Source organism: Ostrinia furnacalis, unplaced genomic scaffold (genome assembly GCF_004193835.3).
Source record: "Ostrinia furnacalis isolate ACB-3 unplaced genomic scaffold, ASM419383v2 OfSCF7393, whole genome shotgun sequence".
Taxonomy (NCBI): domain Eukaryota; kingdom Metazoa; phylum Arthropoda; class Insecta; order Lepidoptera; family Crambidae; genus Ostrinia; species Ostrinia furnacalis.
The window spans coordinates 93,407-115,449 of record NW_021137632.1 but is presented as its reverse complement, the minus strand read 5'-3'; the positions used below and the strand labels follow the sequence as shown (position 1 = coordinate 115,449).

The following is a 22,043-nucleotide window of genomic DNA, read 5'->3' as shown; positions in this document are numbered from 1 at the left end:
TTTTATAAAAGTGTATTGGATACTTTCTGGTAACTTATTAGGGATTCTCTCGTTTTGGTGAGCAGGAAGATATTAGATAAGCCGTTGGTGAAATTGAGGTGTCTAATTGCTTTTTACAGGTGTTTAACGAAGAGGAAAAAGAAGCTGTACATAATGTAAAGTGTAAGTAAGTAGACATATTGTTTAGTATTTAGTAAGGTACTCCTAATGCCTCTGTGGTCTATTAAGTAAGTAATTAGACGCTCTAAATCCAACGGTCCAGGGTTCAATTCCCATTAATGACACACATTTACTCAATAAACTATTTTTTAATCACGGACTTATTAAGCATCTTAACCGAAATGGAAGCTAGTTGCAATATTAGCGTACCCACGTGGCCTTTGGCCTAACAGACTTACGTATGCTGAAAATAATGACGAAGGTAGACGGGACTATTCCCATCTCTCGTTCCCACCGCTGCAACTCCTGTGTAGCCAGGATCTACAACTTGACCGGTACTAATAAAAACCCAACCAGTGAAGGTCAAGTTTGTCCCGGGGGAAAGTTAAACTGTCATTGGACTCGCAACGAAATTAATTATAATAATGACAAAGGTAGCCAAACTCTTCTTTGTTCCTTATAAAAGCCACACTTATTTATGGTTAAACAAACTTACCTTAAGTGAAGTTTGACCGTAATTATACGAGTCGCTGCATCCGAAGAGATTTTCATATTTACCAGGTAGTCCACTTCTCATTGTACTAGGCATCGAACATTTTAGAGCATACAATACAAAAAAGTACTTGTTGTGACTCGATATCCGGCGGTAGTGGGGCACGCTTACGTCACACTCCTCCAACCGTCGAGTCGTCATTCATTTCAGAGTATGATTTCGCTAAAGTTAAGTAAGGGTAAGTTAAGTGTAAACTTAGGGGTAGGGCGGGAATGAAAATCTCTTCGGATGCAGCGACTCGTATAATTACGGTCAAACTTCACTTAAGGTAAGTTTGTTTAACCATAAATTATACTTCGTCGCTGCATCCTCGAGATTTTCATATTTACCAGGTAGATGTTTAGAGAGCTTTAGTGAAATCAAAACTATGATAAATACGTTATTTAAATAAATAAGACCTTTACAAAGAATATTTATACATAATAGGTATTATCGTTAAGTAAAGTATTATCAAAATGCGAAGCAGAAGGTCTTGCTTCAAAATTTAAGAATATAATTCAATGTAATTTTCTAGATTAGCCTGCTGCTTTTCTTTTAATCGATTCTATGATAACTTTTCAACGATTAGTTGTTGCATGACGGNACGATTTTGGTATTTCGGTAGTAATCGCATCACTACTCTTAGGAAATACATAGATTACCTTAATAGCATTAAGGTAAGATTCCATGAACACGGTATGAACTTCATCACAGCACAACTCACATCACAGCACAACTCAGTGTTAAATTAGGATCCAATATATTACGTACCTATGTACGAGCACAGATTGAACATAGTCGAAAACATTTTGCCATTCCTTTTACAGTTGGGTAAAAACAAAATAATTGTTTTAAATATTCCCCAAACTCATCTGCCTCTCGGTCGGTACACTCTTGCCAGAGTGGTCGTAGTCATCATTGTGATTCACGATGAGTGATGTTTTTTGCAATACGGCGCGATTCCTCGCAGACTGCAGCTTGGCAGGCACTTTCGTTGGCGGAGCACTTACTTGCGGCCTTGATCCGGTCTCCTGATTCCCCAACAGGTAGCCATTATTATCCTCCAAATGTCGCGTCGCTCTAGACGACGTAATAACTGTGTATTTTATCGAAATGTTTACTTTTATGGTCTTTTCACATTTAAACACACACGAAGCACACACTTATTCCAATTTAATTTAATTTAATTTTTGCGGCACGAACGAGAAATTTCGATGTTACGATGCCCGCACTATCGAAGCGAATGACGACTCGACGGTTGGAGGAGTGTGACGTAAGCGTGCCCCACTACCGCCGGATATCGAGTCACAACAAGTACTTTTTTGTATTGTATGCTCTAAAATGTTCGATGCCTAGTACAATGAGAAGTGGACTACCTGGTAAATATGAAAATCTCGAGGATGCAGCGACGAAGTATAATTGCCATTATACAGCGTATTATCATACGTTGTTTGTCTTGTCAACAACGTTACGCAACCGTTCGCGAATGTGGGTAGGTTATTAATATTAATCTAGCTCTTTAACCGAGCTCTGGTTGTGTACGAACAATTTACGACCTAAATGTAAACAAAAATACAACGTAATGACTTTTAGCGTGTGTAAAATTCACATAAAATCTAGCGTAAATTTTTGTGTCTTCTTTTTAACTAAAGTTTATATCAAAAGTATGAAATTCAGTTTAATACGATTTGTAATAAAGATAACGATCAAATGCCACATAACAATGATAATGAAATTAAAAACATCTATTGATGCATTTACCTATCAAAAATACAAGTATCCTTTTTGAATGCGCCATCATTATCACAATCAATCATTTCTTTTTCTGATAACAACATGATATTTTGGACATCGAACAAAAATGATGACGGTAATTACATGATTAGCCCTCTTAAAGTACCCAAAATCTATCTATGTATCGCGCCAACTTATATCGATAGATATCCATCGATCAAAATGATCCATCATCTCGGAAAAGTATCAAATTGTACGGCCATTTTCGTCAGATGATAAATCGTAATCATATTTTTTCCGCCACTTGTATTTCGAAGTCCGACTCGAGCGATGGCACGACGGCACGATTGATCAAGACATATCGAGTTATCCGATTATCTTGGCCCACATTTAGTTATTGATGTACAGGGTACTCTCATTCTACAGGGTGTCCCAGAATGGGTGAATCAAACTGCTAGGGGAGGTAGCTCTACTAATTTACTATCCCTAAAAAATATGAAAAGAAAATTTTGAGTTCGGATTTTTTTTTTAAATGAAGTGCTCTAAACTCGAAATCTAGTCATTATTTTCAAAAGTTTGTTTACAGATAAACGAAACGATCATGTACAATTAATACGTGGGACACTATTTAAGTTGTGAGCCTAACTATGAAAACAAAGTAGTATATTATTAAAATAGAATTGATTGCATTTATTGGTATTGTCTTTCATGATCTAAGCAGTTTTTAATGTGTCCGAAACACTTTTCATAGCATTTTTTCCACTCAGCTTGAGGCACCTCCAAAGCATGGTTTTTGACCGCACCGACAGTTGCTTCTGGCTACATAAATCGCTGTTCACGCATTTAATTTTAATATATGGGTACCAAAAGAAGTGTTTAGATTCCAAGCAAGAATTTTGTAGCGTTGGACCTGTTTATTTCATATTTTGAGTGTTCAAATAGTCAGTTGTTTGACGAGACGTGTAAAAGCTCACATTTTCGTCACGAATGGCGATTCGACTATGCTGGCCAGTTTCCCTTATTAAACTGAAGACTTTTGGAAAAAAAGTGGCTGTTTACTATTAATAATTAACCATTCTAAATTTCTCTAGTAACGTTTCTGTCATATAATCGGATATTTCGGAAAAATAGGCGACCGTAAGTTTCAAAGTGTTCCGAGCGCATGGGACTTTCGTTGGAATTGGTTCATCTTAAAACACCTCCATAGTCGATAGCTGTTTATTTTCAGGATCATTATGCATAGATCCTTAATTCGTCAACTGTCACAATTTTAAAAACGGCTTTTAAAGCTTTTTAAACGTATTTATCAAACATTTCCAAGGACTAAACGACACAAGCGTCCTATTGAGCGTTTGAAAAATTTTGTGACATCCAGCGAGAAAAAAACGTATTAACCATAATATGGTCATACAATATTTTATTACTGCTAGTGGAATTAATGCCTAGGATTATCTCAATCCTACGATATATCACATGACGAGGTTTCTCTTCCATTTTTCTGACAACATCAATGTTTTCCGCCACTATTAGTCATTTTGGACGACTTTCGCAAAGTTCACTGGTGAGCCAATGACATACAATATTATACTTCTTAAACTAGCGTTTTACAATAGTAAAGGACAGAATCTTTATCACCAAAAGTGAAATTTGGCTGACCGCTTCATTTTTGTATTGATTAACCACGTCGAAAGTCATAATAAATCTTCGCGCGAAAATTTCCGCAAGTCAATTCCATGTTTTTGTAGTCAAGATAATTTTCAATTCAATGTTAATAATACAAAACGTGCTTAAATGATAAAAAGTTTTGAATAAGGTTGTAGTCAAAAATGTCAAACTTTTCATTAAAAGTATCAGATGTCGTCTAACAACACGTTATGTTGTCGAGGCTCACAACTTATATAGTGCCCTAGTATTAGTAAGAAAAAAGTACAAATAAACTCCAAACGCAGCAATTATAGCCAGATACTTAGGCAAAGCTGATTTATTTTCACTTTTTAAAAATAAAATTTTTTTTGTGTCCTTATGCGCTTTATTTTTTTTTTCATATTTTTTAGGGTTAATGTACTATACATTAGTAGAGCTACCTCCCCTAGCAGTTTTATTCACCCATTCTGGGACATCCTGTATAATCAGAATATTAGGTGTGCCCGGGGATAAGTCTTATGTATGGCTGGGTCTTTTCAGGGTCTCATACAGATTTCGTACGCCCCGCTCATGGCCCACATACAGCCTGTATGTAGCAATGCCCTCAATCTATGATACACATATCATGGCTTCTTATAGCATGAAGGTTAAAAGTAACTTAACCAATTTAAGTGTCATTTTTAGCTAGAACTGAAATTTGATGCAAAATAAAAAGTTATCTCACATATTTTAATAAAATAAAACGATAACGCCTCAAATTAATCTATACAGCGCGAAATTTTATAATACAACAGTTCTCTCTTTCATTCTAAATGGAAAACTTCAAAGGAATTTTTAAACCAAATTCATAAAAGCTCTCGGAAAATCCAAATGGTTGGATATCGGAGGGGATTTGCCAGATTAAAATTGATGGCTATGCATAAAATCGCTTTGTCACTTGCAATTTCGCACCATAGACTTATTAATATTTAGACGTATTTTATAATATTACCCTCGTCGAAAGCACGAGGGTTGTAAATTGTAGTCGCGTAAAAAGGAATAATGCGACATAAAGACTTATACATACTTAAACGCTTTTTACTTTTACACATTCTTCGGCAACGATATCTGAATTGAACAGCTTTCCTATGAAGCCATATCTCCATAAAGTATTATATTGGACTCTTAAAATATGGAGATATACTCAATTAAATTCATCACATTAAAGCTCAGCTTTTACTCAAAGTCCGACCGTCACCACTAGTTCAGAAATTATTTTAAATTTTAAAACTTTTCATTCATAAATTCATAAGCTTGCAATTTTATATCAAACCACTGCACCACTTACTTTGTTGGATGCGAGTGCCAAAACGGTTTACTACGTAAAGTACGGACGATGACATCAAGCTAAGCACGATAGCATCTTATGTAAGTTATTATAAGTTCTATTTTCCAGCAGAAATGTATAGTATAATGTGCTGGCGACGGTACATTGTAGGTCATACTAGAAATAAGTTATGTATCATGTTGAGCACAATGTTGCGGTTATAGAATGGAAGGATGTTTTGGCTTGTCGCCAATCAAATAACATACATTGTTGTGTTAAGCTCCAATACGTTTGATAATACATTTTACTAATCAAGTCTAGATTACATTCATCGTTTCAAATGTAGTAGATTGATAGGATTTGTATAGTCAATTTGTTCTTAGATCTATGGTACAGTAGGATTTGAACTTAAATGTTGGAGACACACGGTCGCTCTACTATGTTTGCTGTATAAAATATCTCCAACTTTCTTTTGTTTGTGGCTTCAGTCCCGTAGATTTCAATATTTTCTAAAAAGTCTCACACAGGGCTCCCACATTTAAGGTTTGGCCAAACCAACGCGTTCAGCCTGCGTACGCGATAGCGTGCACGGTGGCGATCACTGCCCGTGTAAAATTAGCCGTTTTCTTCGTGTTTTTTAATTTGGATGAGATACGACTTAAGTGAGCACAAAAAGTAGGTTTACACAGAAAACTCAGTGTCCCTTGATTTTTCTGGTTCAGCGACCCTCATTTCCAAATGGACGTCAGACAAAAGTCGCAAGGATAAGTGCAAAAAGGATTTACTAATAAACATTTTCGTTATCTCCCAGTGTACACCCACAAAAGAGTCTCATTTTTCTGCGCCCATCCCGTATAATGTCCTTTTTATTAGGGTTCCGTAGCCAAAATGGCAAAACCGGAACCCTTATAGTTTCGTCATGTCCGGCTGTCCGTCTGTCCGTCTGTCCGTCTGTCCGTCTGTCCGTCTGTCCGTCTGTCCGTCTGTCCGTCTGTCACAGCCGATTTACTCGGAAACTATAAGTACTACAGTGATGAAATTTGATGGGAATATGTGTTGTATGAACCGCTACAAAATTATGACACTAAATAGTAAAAAAAAGAATTGGGGGTGGGGCCCCCCATACATGTAACTGAGGGATGAAAATTTTTTTTCGATGTACATACCCGTGTGGGGTATCAATGGAAAGGTCTTTTAAAATGATATAAAGTTTTCTAAAAAACATTTTTCTTAAAGTGAACGGTTTTTGAGATATCAGCTCTCAAAGTCGTAAAAAGTATGTCCCCCCCCCTCTATTTTTATAACTACGGGGTATAAAATTCTAAAAAAAATAGAGGTGATGCATGCTAATTAACTCTTTCAACGATTTTTGGTTTGATCAAAGTATCTCTTATAGTTTTTGAGATAGGTTGATTAAATTGACATAATAAGTTTATTATATTTGCTGCTACGGAACCCTTTGTGCGCGAGCCCGACTCGCACTTGGCCGGTTTTTATTGCAAACGGCGTCTAGATGGGTAATCTCATTTGTTATACTAATACTTTAAAGAATAAGCGTTTATTTGTTTAAACAATGGATGTGTTCAGTGTTTTGTAACAGACTTATCTTGGATTCTATGAGCGAGATTGGTTTACTTGCTTTCTTTTTGGGACGTTAATAGTGTACAAATCTAAAAGGGTAATTGATGAAGCAAGATGACACAAAATATTGCTTGAGATGTTTTATAATAGACGAGATGATATGAGTATATACTCATTGAAATGGCAAACGATACAGCGTTCTAGGACCACATTTAATATTTAGTAGCCGTCGCGCGGTGTGTTAGAGACAGATATTATTACAATTACAATCCACACGGAAGAAGAAGAGTTAGAAGCTTTTGTAGTCAAATAAGCGATAACTCTGTTAATATTCAGAACGTGAAAGTCTGAAAGTCCACCGCTGGACTATGTTTTCTAGCTGCTCCATCTGATGCTGACATTGCCTAGATCCAAGTTCATCTTACAGTTACAGATCAGTTCTAGGCTAACGGATCACGTTCTCTTATTATTTATCTATTCTATCGGATAACTTATTTTCCCACCCTATCCTTGAGAGCACCAACGAATTACAAGGACTACACACACAAAACATCGTGTCATTGATACTATAAAAGACAGATGTTCCTTATCGGCTGTCTTGTCACCTAATTTAGGATTCAGAGCGGCTGAATGGCAGCCGACAGATGAACTACAATTAGCATTCTGCCGGTGGCTCCGATGACCGCGATAGGGCTCTGGCGCCGCCCGACGTTTCAATCATAGCATAGACATAGACTAACATTAGAGATACAGAAGTGGCAAGTCATAGACGAGGGATTAAAAAAGGATTTGACCCTTCATTAACAAGTTTTAATTTCACTAAGAGAGACTTCCTACACGCTCTACATGAATTAATTTGCGCTGACCAAAAAATTCTTGATGTTTTAAAATACATTATGTATAGTCACATCAGTCCGATGCCTTAATTTATGAAAACGTGTTTATCAGTATTTTTACAAAAACAATCGAAACTTTTCAATAACAGTGATCTCGTTTTGCAGGAGTCTTCAGAATTTTAATTAGGTTATAAAAAAATAGTCTCCCGTCTTTATTTTATTACACAAAGAATTAACTAATTAGCAAATTACTGGCGCCGCCAGACGACGTTTAAATAATAGTATGATCATAGACTAAGAGTAATTTAGGACTGAACCGATAGTTAATTAATTTTAAAATGAAAGATCTCAAAATGTACATACGCGACACTTATAAATCAACTACTGCGCTATTCATCTCAGTGACATAATGGTAAATGATGATGGCGTCTCTAAAATGCATTCAAATGTATTCAAAAACAAACTTTAGCTGGCATATTTACAGCTGCAATTGAAAGCGTTACTGATGCATGTAGCTAAATAGTTTTAACGTTAATTAGTTACCTAAATGAATTACAAATGAGCGCCGAATAACATGCAAATAGCGGAATCTCCATACATCATTATTTTAATCAAATTCAAAATGTACTCTACAGTTAATTGTTTCAAATGAGGTGAAACAGTGTGAAAAAGAAAAAAGTTTGTGTTATATTTAAAATCATCCGGTAGCGTATTTTCTCAAGATTATGTGTAACTACTATTTAATAAATTTTGGAAACCTTACCTCACAAAAACATTGGTGTAATTGACTAATCGCTAAAACCAATGAACCATAAAGTAGCTATAAACACGTCTAGCGTTTGCAAGCACAATGTCGTTGCACTTCTGCCCTTAATTAGTCTAGGGCTAGATGGTGCGGATTAAATTCAGATCGCCGGCGTCAGATAGGCGACCGGCCGACAGTGTCAGGCTACCGAAGGAAAAGGGCGACTGCAATGTATAGTTCCGCACATATTTGTGCCATATCTTTAAATTGACACTGACTTATTTGGGTAACATTTTAAGGCTATGCACGCACATGTCAAATACTACTATGACGTCTCACAGTGCGCGTGGACGCACAGGGTGAGACACGAACCAATCACAAAGCTCTATTCAACGCTGTGCGTTCGTTTTGCTGCTTCACTTAAGCAAGCATCGTTTGTGAATACGGGTGATAATAGGTTTTGGACGAGATAACGCTGGGGTTGGAAATTGGCCACTTTATGGAGTCAATAATGAACACAAAGTTTAATTCAATGTTTAATTAACCGTAAGGTTTATATTTATGACTGGTTCTTAATTAGAATCAAAATCTCATTTGTTAACCATTTCTTTTCTAGTACTAATTTATACATTTATTCCTGCGAACTAAGGGACCCTATAAACTAGAACCATTAATCGACGCCTTATAACTCACGGCGCGTCTTGTAAATGCTCAAGCGTATTGATATAACACGTAATTTATATCATCATTAATCCGATGTACCGAGGCACCAACTAAGATGGATGAATCAAGCAATTTGAAAGCAAAATACGTATGGAGTTTCTAGAAGCACTTAGTAATTTAGTAATGCCTTCGTTATAATTAAATGCTAAATAAATACAAATCGCGAAAGCCAAAATCATGAAAAAATAATAAGGCCGTATTAGGTATTTTGTGCGAAACAATTTATAATTTACGAAGCCCCGATAGCCGAGCGGTGAAGGAAGGGGTTGGAATGGCCGACTAGTGATCCGGGGAACGCGGGTTCGAATCCCGCCGCCCACTTGACTATTGTGACATAGAAAAAACAAACCTTTATAGAGTAGGGTCATATTTTCTATTACAGAAGCTGTTCATTGATCATTGATAATTAGTAAAAATTCATAAAAGAAGTAGATAAGTTATTCATAAGTTAATATCTCAGTCCATTTGTTAACCTCGTCAGACTAATTTTATCTAACTTCCAAAGCAAAGTTTTATAATTATAAAGACGGCACCTAAAACAAAGGGATGCTTTTGAAAACCTAATTAGCAAGTTACTCGTATCAGGCTCTCGACAACAATGTCAGTGTGAATGCCAATTAGTCATGATATATATTTAGATACAGATAACAGGACCTGCTTAATGTCTGTATCAATATTCAAATGTCAAGATGAAAATAGTACCTGGCGTATACATATTTCCATAATGTAATTATAGAGCGTCACAAGGAAAAGCCGTGGACAATTTTAAATTATTCGATACTTTTTATAAAATATCCGAGTATGGAATTTATTGGCAATATCCGAACATTGCTAAAAGAACAAATTCATCTGCCGTCCAAATTCTTCAAAATCCTAACCTAAATAAATGAACCGTTAAACTTTCGCTTCGGTATTCAAATTATTTAACACCTTCCCCGCCTCCGTGTTTGCACACAAAACCGCCTAATTCATCTGTATTGAATTAATTTTCATAATACACAACGCGCGAACATTTGAAAAGGATATCCGATTAATACAACTGGCTGAAACCTTTTGTTCCGTGTACGCGGTTGATTAAACACAGAATCAATTACTACGAAATGCTATCACCGTTTGAATTTATGGGAGAGATAATGGGTAGTCGTTACAATTCTATCACATGTCGAATTCGATGTGCGCAAAACGTATTTACATGACAGAACGGTTGAGAAATTGATTCTGAGAAATTGTATACTCGACATTAAACGCATGGGCTTTTGATGTGTTCCAAGTAAAAGAATAAGGATAAAGAAAATGTATCCATTACGCATTTTCCGCCGAAGGGTTATCATAGGATTTCCAATGAAAAAATGTACCTAAAGGTATACGCCACATGTCAAACTCGTGTCAATTCACAAATTATGTATTTTTTTTATGTATTCTATGGTTCAAGCCTTAATTTTGATATTTAGGAATAATATAAACTAGTAAAACACAAAAAAAAGTAGGTAAGCGTTTTTCACACAATTTACCAGACAATTTCTTCAAAGATTATGGCTCTTGTCATCACTTTAGGCCGATTTCCACTAAATGTGCGAAGAAAAGTGTGAAGCCTTGTCTAACCGATTCCACTGAAAACTGCTTTGATGGAAAACGGGCTTTTTATTTTATATGTCCCAAAAAGGCTCGACTTTTTTGTCCAGTACTTCCTTCTCTTTAAGGCTGGGTTGCACCATCTTACTGTAATTTTAACAAATGTCAAAAGTTTGTCAAACTAAATACAAAAATACTGGTTATAGTTATTGTCACGGCTAAAATAAGGTGGTGCAACTCGGCCAAGTTTGGCGTGCTCTACTTAAAACGCTAATTACCTGTACTCGCTGACAGCGGATGAGGCTCTGAGTGTGCGTCAGTATCCTCAGCACCATGTGTTCGATGGTGCTCTGCTCCTCAAACACCATCCGCGCCAGATCCAGAAGCACCTGGTTCCGCTTCACCTCCAGCTGGGACCGCTCGTACAGCTGCGCGTTCCGGAGCCCGATCCCGCAGAACTGGAGGTAGGAGGCGAACACTTTCTCGTCGTTCGCCGTGAACGGGCCGTCGTTCTGCTTGTTTATCACCTGGAAAGGGGCGCTGATGTAGATTTTTATGAGATTGTCTTTGTAGTATCAATGAATTGTACATACGAGGGTCATGTGGATTAAAATCTTATTTAGTTGTACTAGGAAGTATGTTTCAACAAAATGTACAGTGATGTGTTGAAGATTGTATTTTTAAGGCGCGAAAGAGAATTTATTGTGGAATATTATGTCGTTTTAATAGATGCTATTTTGTATCTTATTATTGTAGTGTCGACAACAAACCTACACGGTGTCAGTCCAAAACTCCGCCACAAGAGTGGCGAGATTTTGTATTGTATGATATTTTCAAATTATAAATGAGTTCAGACTATACAGTTTTGTCACAAAATATAGTACACACACAACATAAGATACCACAGGGTCATGTATACAATTTATACATTTCAGAACAAATATATTTTTAGAAAGCAAGATAACCAGTACCTACTAAGTGGCATGGTAGAGAAATTCAACATTTGATATTTCAATTGGTAAACCACAGAATAAAGGGGTTTTCGCTAAATGAATTGACTGAATCATTACAAACGAATTAACTTTAAGTCACGAGGAATTTACATTAATTAGTTTCGATGAATTGACAAGGGGAACAATGGAATATACCAACTGAACTGATAAAACTCTGAACATAATAATTAAATTTATGTATTTATTAATTTTCGCATATCCAAAAGAGAACAGGTAGGTAATTCATTGTCAAATAGATGATAATTGTCTTGAACTTTAGCTACAAGTACGTACTTTATATACACACGTCCTTGCTGAAAAATGCCCCAAATAAAGGTCCTTGCTGAAAATCAGTATCAGTCGGGGACCTATTTGACACACTGCGTCTTTTTGCATCGTTGTAAATCAATATTTTGCGTGCCAATAATTAAATCCTTATTCTTATTCATTCATAGATGATGTTGATCACCGATCAACATTATCAAACACCGTGATCATGCATTTTGGTTAAAAGTTTTGAGTCATAATTTTTTTTGGTTTGGTTTTTTTCTTCTTTGAGGAAAAGGCAAAGTTGACATACTTTTGAAAGTTAAAGTAAGATGGTGCAAACCCAACGTAAGTAATGACAGTATGTTTTTTTTTTGGAGTAGTAATAAAAAAAATGATTTAATACAATACTTTTCTAGATGAACTGGCCGTTATATCCCGTCTGTGCCTTAAAGATCCCTCGCTCACCGGCAGATGGTGAGATAATTCCGAGTTTTGCTAACATTTCAATTCCACGTCGGGATATTTATAACTTCACGTGATAAAAGGAGGAAACTTTTTTGATATCTCCCTGATGTTAAGCGAAATTTTTCTTTTCCTTGGGCGAGCGCCTGTTGTTTGGGGTAACAAATCTTGATAATAGAAATTAATAATATTGTGTAACACAAATAGCGTTTGATGTATTTTTTTATTTTAAATCGACAAAGAATTTTTTCACTACATTACGTAATAGTGAAATGTAATAAAAGTAGGTATTTAAGTAATATGTGTGTACTTAGGGCTAGTACCTAAGCAACTTTAATCAATAAATTTTAAATTTTCCCTGATTCCGTAAAAAATACCTACTTTAAGAGTTCAGCGAGGTATTAATTTCATTTTAATTTCTCTCATTCGAACCTAAATTATTATTATTGCAATGTTAACTAATCTTATGATACGTATCCATAATATGAATTTTGGTCCCTTCAACATGCATTGAATAATAATCCTTTTTAATATAATAAATAAAGTGCATTTTACCTGTGCGACCCCGATAACCTCTCCGTTGATGTCTTTGATCGGCATACACAGCAGCGACCGCGTCTTGTAGCCGGTCTGCTGGTCGATGTCGTGGTTGAATCTCTCGTCCTACAACAAAAGAGAATAATAAATTAATCAGCTGTCGGTAACTGGCGAACCTTAACTTCGAACTCCTCCTATGTTCTTCCTAACTTTCCCCTGGGACAAACCTGACCTTGACTGGCTGGGATTTTATTGGCGATCAAACTGTAGATCCTGGCTACACAGGAGTTGCAGCGGTAGGAATGAGAGATGGGAATAGTCCCGTTTAACTGGCGAGAGATGGCGCAGAACCGAAATTGAGACTCTTAGCGACCCCGAGCACTGGCAGCTTGGCTGCGGCAGCCAGTCGAGCATAATGACGGTATATGGGGGCCCACACACTAAGCAGCCTAGTGTTCATATACCGGATTGGCTGCCACAGCCAGGCTGCTGCGTAGTGCGCGGGGCCTTAGGGCTATATTTCACCGGGACACCATGGCGGCGCAATCAGTTGCCGGCTACCAACAAAATGTATACAGCTCTATAGAGAGTTACTCACCTGGTGTCCGTTTGGTTGCGCAAAGCTGTATACATTTTGTTGGTAGCGGCGACTGGTTGCGCCGCCATAGTGTCCCGGTGAAATATAGCCCTTATTGTCGGCAAAGACTCAATTTGGGTCGCTGCGCCAGCTTAGTCGCTTAGTTACTACTACACTCAACATCAAATAAACCGCACCTTCCGCGAAGCGAACTTTAAAGATTTTCTTCTGACACAATCATGGTACCCCAACAATATTGGTGTTATTTGAAAGCCCAATAAATATCCTTAAAGAAAAATACATTTCATTTCTAAATAAATGATTAACATATACCTACCATAAATGTGACTTGAAAATAGACCTCACTTTGGGGTAACCTCTGGGATCAATTAGACCAATTTTTATGGTTATAAAACCAAATAAAGATCTCACGTGTCCTCTTTAACAGATGGATAGCGATTAATCCCAACTTAACAGTTTTATAGTCATAAAAAATGGCTATAGCGTAACTACCTATTTTTTGAAGAAGTGACTCTGGATCCTTGTACAGACACATTTTTGGGGTAAAAACCTTTCCTTTAATGAAATAAAGTTTAAAACTAGGCTTTCAAATGGTACCAATGTTGGTGGGAAGTGGGGATGCATATTTTTGATAAGTGCTTGTCGCGGGAGGTGCGATTTATTTGATGCCGAGTGTAGTTAGTTTTAATAATAAACATTGTAGAGAAGAATAAGGTCACTTCCACTCTTCTCGTGGATGCCGTAAGAGGCGATTAAGGGGCAAATGTGCAAAATCTGGCTTCCCCAAACCATCTGATAAACGTGGGCCTTTGGTAAATTAGATAGGGCTGTGCTCCAGTAGTAGTCGACAGAAATTATTATGATGAACAGGATCTATATAAACTGATAAATAGTCTTTTAAAAATTCAACACAGATCTTAAAAGGCATTTCCATTGGCATCTCTAATTCAAGTCTCGTAATAACTAAAAAACTTTAATGGCGTCGCTCCAATAAAGTTTAGTGATGCTAAACCATTTCGTTAATCAAAATTGTGCTAATGTTCTGTTTCTTGAAATCACCTAATAGAAGTTCTCAAAGCCCGTGAAATGCCAATCAAATATTCAACACTCGGGAATAGCAAGAGCTTAAAATCTAAGTTCAAACAATCACAGGCTTGCTTCTAAGCTTAAGATTGAAACTAGTTTTGAGTACAGTTTCATAATGCCAGCCTAAGAGCGTAATCAGAGTTGGTCCTCGCCGGCCGCAAACCGCAACTGTCCTCCAGTCTCAATGCCTCTCGTATTTAAATTGCTTCTTCAACACTAACTAAGCGCTTTAAGTGCCACTGTTTGGATGTAAGAAGTAGGTAAACTCAGTACTGGTGTATAGTAATTACCGGTATTTTACCTACATCATTAATTATTTATCTAGGTATAGTCCGCGCCAGGAGAAATAGGCAAATTTTGTGACAAATATAGCCGTTTAACATGGACACCGAGATTTCTACGTATTTATAGAGATTTCTACGTATTTATAGACATGAGAAAACCTATATTTGATTGAAAAGTCAAGAAAATAAGTTACTGTTAAGGACAGTTAAATCTCTCTTGAAGTAGATTTTTCAGCAAAACACCGAAGACGAGTTGTCTTATTTAGTTCCAATAGGCAGATGAAGGCCACAGTAAATAAATTTATGTCCTGTGTTCCTAGTAAATCAATCCCCTGGGATAATTTACAATTTAATTCGAAAACCATTCCTTTCGAATGAAGTTTTAACAGCAGCCCTATCCACGACTTATTAGCCAGAGAGCCCATAAATCTCCAGCCCAAATTGGGTTCCAGATTCCAGTATTTCCAAAACAATATTCCCGACAACTTCGAACAGCTTCTGACAACAACATTCCAATGTTTCGACAAAGAAATCAATTTAACCAATCCACTGTATCCGAATTTACGACAGAAGCGGCTGGCACAATACGTCCCTTAAAACCTTTATGGCAAAGCACATTGAAAATTTTCACTGGTTTTCGACTTTACAATAAGTAAAATACGGTTCAAATTTTAGTGGGAATATATGCGCCAGAGTAAGGGTTAACACGTTCAGCGCACGAGCATAGTTGTGGAAAACCACATCCAGACATATGGCCGTAAGCCAAACCGCCGTATCTGCGGGCACCGTTCATTACTGACAACTGGCCGGATTGGTTTTAAATCGTTCACTGGTTCTTCGCAGATTGGCCGAACTGCAACCAGGGTCCGACTCGCAAATTTAATTATGCTTGACTTGATGAACACCGCACAATCGAATGATCAAGATCGTTTAAGCCATTTCACTGTATATTTTATGGTAAGAATAACATAGAAACAAGTAGAAAGTTTAAAACATCGTCTCTGTTCTTGAACCTCAAGACTTATTGGTCTAATAAATGATTAGGAAGTTCAACTCTCTTGATCCAGAGGTCCTGGATACGTTTCCTAGGTGGGTTCAATTCCAAGTGGAATACATGATATGAATCATCACTTTTTGTGATGATTTCCAGTTTATTTAAGGAGGTGGGATTCCAATAAATGATTCTGTGCTTCATAGCGTACATATAAAGCCCAAAAAGGCACCTAAAATCCGGTTCAACAAGTGTGTAAATATGTACGTACCTATAATAGAAGAAGTTTTGATTACTATTGATTGATTGATCAGTCTCAAAAGCAATAAAACTAACTTAACCCCTCTAGTCCAATTTGCGAAACGTTTCTGGTGGACCAAGTCCATATTACTACCAGAAACGTGAAGTTCAGTCGCGCAGAACTCCAATAAGCGTATACTTTGACAAACTGTTTAAAACAAAAAGTTTTGCAAGAAGTCAATAGCCGTAACCACTGTATGAAAGATTCAGTTACAACTTTTCCGGCTTTGAGATTTTATATTTCTTGGGCTACGTGAAATGTTTGCCAACTAACTAAAGGTTTAGCGATTAACCCAGTCAGTGCCTGAGGTATGGGAGCGGCATGGGAGGGGTGATTTTGACGTGACAGTGACAGAGCATACAAACGAAACACTTTCGAGTTCGAATCGCTTGCGTATTCGAATCGCCATCAAAAGATTTAGTACGAAAACTACAACAGCGCCCTTATGAGCGTGTCGTAAAATGAACTTTGTATGAGAAATGGTTGCACGAAACTTATTTTGAGAAACAAAATTGTCACATTATCGTTAATTCGAAGATTGAGTATTGATCTTTGTCGAATACGTAAACGATTCGAACTCGAAAGTTTTTCGTGCTAGCCGTACTGAAGTCTCGCTGACATTTGACTCATCATAACTTTAAAAAAAAAACCGANAGAACTGCATGTTTTTTTCTTACCTGAATAAACGTTATCGACAGTATCGTACAGCTTCCCAGTATACGTGTCGTAGAACTCGATGGATGAGTCGACAGACACCGCCAACACTTCTGCGTTGGGAGACAGCGCGATCTTCGGAGGGTTGGCAGTCTCTAGGACCAAATCTACTAATAATCCTTGTAAGAACTGCATGTTTCTTTCTTACCTGAATAAACGTTATCGACAGTATCGTACAGCTTCCCAGTATACGTGTCGTAGAACTCGATGGATGAGTCGACGGACACTGCCAAAACTTCTGCGTTGGGAGACAGCGCGATCTTCGGAGGGTTGGCAGTCTGGGTATAAGTTCCCGTCTCTAGGACGTGGGGCGATTCGCCTTGGGCGTAGTTGACTGTGGAATAAGAAAAAGTAAATTAAAACCTAACCCTTCAATGTTATAGGTACAGTCGCAGAATGAAAAGGTTCGTCACCTTAGTGTCGGTTTTCGCTTGCACTAGGTACCTACTGTAAGAGTCAAACCTGCCAACATAACAGTGCAAGAAACAGTGCTGCTAACATTTAAATAAATATGGCGTTTGCTAACAAATAAGGTTTTGCTTGTTTATTTTTCTATCCCATCAGTGCAATGCAATGATGACATTGACCAATTGACAATAGTTTTTTTTATTTAATATAAATAATAATGGCAGGTTGAACCAACAAGAAGGTTTTAGTTTATCAATCATAATAGTGTCCGACCGAATGTTCGGTTTCGGTTTCGTTTTCGGTTGAGTTTCGGTAAAAACACGAGTTTCGGTTTAGTTTCGTTTTCGGTGGCAAACTTGCCGAAACTACGACCGAAACCGAATGTGCATTCGGGAGTTTCCGCGCTGTTATCGGTCATGTTCGGCGCGTTGAATGAGGAATGAATCCGATCCCGATCAGAGCCAATGTCGTGATTCACTCGCTTGTTTGTTTGCTGTTAGTTTTGTTTTGTTGTGGTGGCGAATTTTCGAGTGATTTATNACTAATTATTACCTTGATGTTACCACTGAAGGTAGGCAGTACATTGAGACCATATTCTTAATGTATATTATAAAAAAGTTCATCCCCAATTTTCCACCCTTGGGGGTGAAATATTTTCTTCAAATTCGCATGAAACCACCCTTTTGATAATACCTATTCAACAAAAAAATAATCGTTCAAATTGATTTATAATCGGCGGAGATATTGCGTATAAAAAAGTTCATCCCCAATTTTCCACCCTTGGGGGTTGTTTTTTCTATTATTAAATTTAAATGGGACCACCCTTGAGGTATTACCTATACGCTGAAAAAAGATTTGTTCAAATCGGTCCATAATTGGCGGAGTTATCGCGTAACAAACATAGAAAAAAAAAACATACGGGTCGAATTGAGAACCTCCTCCTTTTTTGAAGTCGGTTGAAAACCCCCTCCCGTGCCGCTTCCATGCCTCAGACACGACTGAGTTAGGACCTACACCTATAACTCGTGTATAGGTTGCCTTGGATAGAGTTTGCAGAACGCAAAACTAGGAATCGAAATGTAAGAACTTTGATCAAGTTTCGTTTGATATTACCGCGGTAACATTTTGATTGGTAATATAAAAATTGACGATCCAATTGTTGATTTGAAAAATTACAAAACTGACAAAATTTTATAAAAAAAAATAAAACCGACTCCAAAAAACCTACACTAAAACGTAGAAAAATAATTACTAATTACCTACTTATTTATTAGGACGAATTATTAATATTTATGTAGGTATACCATGATTGATACTTCTGGAGTCGGTGCCAAGATTATGAAACATGTAAAGTTTGCCTGCACCGACTCCAAAAGTATCAATAATGGTATACCTACATAAATATTAATAATTCGTCCTAATAAATAAGTAGGTAATTAGTAATTATTTTTCTACGTTTTAGTGTAGGTTTTTTGGAGTCGGTTTTTTTTTTTTTAAAAAATTTTACTTATTTCTTGCTTTTTAGTTAACTAATTATTACCTTGATGTTACCACTGAAGGTAGGCAGTACATTGAGACCATATTCTTAATGTATATTATAAAAAAGTTCATCCCCAATTTTCCACCCTTGGGGGTGAAATATTTTCTTCAAATTCGCATGAAACCACCCTTTTGATAATACCTATTCAACAAAAAAATAATCGTTCAAATTGGTTCATAATCGGCGGAGATATTGCGTATAAAAAAGTTCATCCCCAATTTTCCACCCTTGGGGGTTGTTTTTTTTATTATTAAATTTAAATGTGACCACCCTTGAGGTATTACCTATACGCTGAAAAAAGATTTGTTCAAAGCGGTTCATAATTGGCGGAGTTATCGCGTAACAAAAAAAAAAAAAAAAAAAAAAAAAAAAAACATACGGGTCGAATTGAGAACCTCCACCTTTTTTTGAAGTCGGTTGAAAATACAAATTGAACTCAGTTAATTATTTCTTACACATTTTTAACAAAAGTACTGAAATAAAATAATGCTATTTCAGTTTACATAATGCCATATCTTTAAAAATAAAAATATTGTCATAATAAAAATAAATAAACTTTATGACGTATTTAATAATCAAAATAAAATTACTCTTTTTGTTCGTTTTCCTTGAAACATTATGGTATTACGAAGAAAAGATCTTCCTGCAGCCTTCGAGCAGCGATATTGTTATGATAATACAGTTTGTTTTTATGCCCACTTGAATAAATGCTGTAGGTAAAAGAACAAAGCATAGAATCGTTTATTGAGATAATAACTCTACTATGTTATTGGCATTTGGCAACGCTATGAAAATTCAAATGACTCGGTATCATCGAATATTTTGGCTGCCTTTTTAGAATCTTCCTTAGATTTGACTGCTTCTTTTTTAATAGCTATGCCTACCTACCTGTTTTGAAAATCACAAAACAGATAAATTGAACTCATAATGATAAATTGAATTTTTTAAAGCTTTAATGTTTAGAATACCGCATCAAAATCGGTCTAGTCATTTATGAGCTACAATGCCACAGATATACAGCCTAAGACGTTATTCTCTTTGGGCTACAAAATCATAGTAAGTACCTATTTACAAAACAAAAAAAATATACCAAGGATAAAATATATGAGCGCAAATTCCCGCTTTGCAAAACGAGGATACGTGAGATTATCACCGGGCGTATAAACGGCATAATAAACACAACTTTACGACATTGGTAACGATGGCAAATAGTTTGCGACAGTCATAAATTAAGGTAATTGTTTGCATTCACCACAACAGCAATGTTTATTATAGAAAATACTAGCTTTCCGCCCGCGGCTTCGCCCGCGTGGAATTTTGTCTGTCACAGAAAAACTTTATCGCGCGCGTCCCTGATTCAAAAACCGGGATAAAAACTATCCTATGTTCTTTCCCGGGACTCAAACTATCTCTATGCCAAATTTCATCAAAATCGGTTGCGAGGTTTAAGCGGGAAAGCGTAACAGACAGACAGACAGACAGACAGACAGAGTTACTTTCGCATTTATAATATTAGTTGGGACTAGTTGGGATTGCAATATTACTCATTTACATCAAAGGGTTTCACATAGTTCTTTTGGCTGTTTTTTTATTCCATTTCATCATTGTACCCGAGCATAGGCAGGATTTTTTTGGAGCTCTAAAAAAACAAAAAGCGTAAAAGGTTCTAGACTCAAATTACTAAATGAATCCAAAATTCGTCGTTAAGGCAATCGCACTCACAAATCGAGCGTGAAATAGCCGGGGGCGAAGTTTGACAAGCAAATGTCAATTTTCCAGTGAAGTGAGTACACAGACGCGTGTGGACGCAGCGCGATGTTACGGCCCTCCACGGATCGAACAAACAAACTTGTGCAAAGACATCAGCTGACGTATAATGAGATCTGTCCCGTTATCACACCCTCGTAGGTATATAAAGTCTAAAATCTGGGCGAAAACGGGTTAAGAACATTTTTTTCTTGATAACATCGGATGACTACGATATTTTGAGTGATAATTCTAGCTATTTTTGTCCAAAACCATAGAAGATTGCAGTGAAATACTTGCTTTGTGCAGTTTAAATAAAGTCAAACACTTATGATTTTATGAACACGATTAAAACACGATTTCTATCTAAATTCGTAAATAAGTAGTTAGGTTGTTTCTTTTTATTAAAATAAAGATACCTATTTATTCTACAAGAAAACCGTGTCCGTGAGAGGAGAAAAAGGGGATGCCAGCTACATTTCCTCACAGAATAGCTTATCTTGAATAACTCTTTTGCTTTGTGATAAGTGACAATATGAATCAGCGTAAGCGCATCTTTAGGCTCGCTATACAGTAGCATTGACATCTTTACTTTACCTGTAGTCACTTATAGCAGTCAAAAACCAACAGCTTCCGTAGTTTCGTTACTAGCTGCTTCAATCTGTCCGTGTATGTCGAGCCTTCCCCTTACATTATGCAAAACGTTTTCATAACCGCACAAGCGTGAGTACGCACAACTGATCTTGGATCTTGGCAAGGTCGGCCTGGAGACGAGCCAGAACATCACGACAGTCATCCCGCACGCCATCGGGAGATTAGCTTTGATCGACGTCCCAGTAACCTTGACCGTTGCCCGATTGTAAATTTTGATTGATTTTATAACCTGAACAGTTACAAAACAGTTTAAATTTCCTCTGGGAATATCCCATGTTTACGGGCCGGATTCGATTGCTGATTAAACTGTGGATACTAAGGGCCTACATAAGAAGGACAATTCCACTAATTTGTAGAGTTGCTAAGTCCAATTAAAGTTACATTTGCGGTTAATTAATTTATAAAATGATAGCAGAATACAAAAGACAATAACGCAATGACGCTTACAATAAAGTTTGTTAATTCTAATATTTAAACCTATCATAAAAGAATTCAGTCTATTTTTCTGTTAATACCCTTTTATTTATAAATTTCTCTTTCACATTAAAACTATTCTTCTCAGTTGAAAATTACTAACATTTAAATTTATTCATTCGTTACACAATACTATCTCTTTTAACGACACAGT

At 36.7% G+C, this 22,043-nt stretch overlaps 1 protein-coding gene across 1 annotated transcript in view; it reads right to left on the bottom strand.

The window, feature by feature from the left end:
• Nucleotides 1–21,569, bottom strand: part of Pde11 (Phosphodiesterase 11) — a 46,625-nt gene extending 25,056 nt beyond the window's left edge. The window contains exons 1-6 of the mRNA XM_028320489.1: nt 21,497–21,569; nt 17,216–17,401; nt 17,031–17,162; nt 15,862–15,914; nt 13,112–13,219; nt 11,111–11,359 (exon numbers count right to left, since the gene is read on the bottom strand). Of these exons, the coding sequence (XP_028176290.1) occupies nt 11,111–11,359; nt 13,112–13,219; nt 15,862–15,914; nt 17,031–17,162; nt 17,216–17,401; nt 21,497–21,569 (801 nt within the window). The remainder of the gene's footprint in view (nt 1–11,110; nt 11,360–13,111; nt 13,220–15,861; nt 15,915–17,030; nt 17,163–17,215; nt 17,402–21,496) is intronic.
• Between the last annotated feature and the right edge of the window lie 474 nt (nt 21,570–22,043).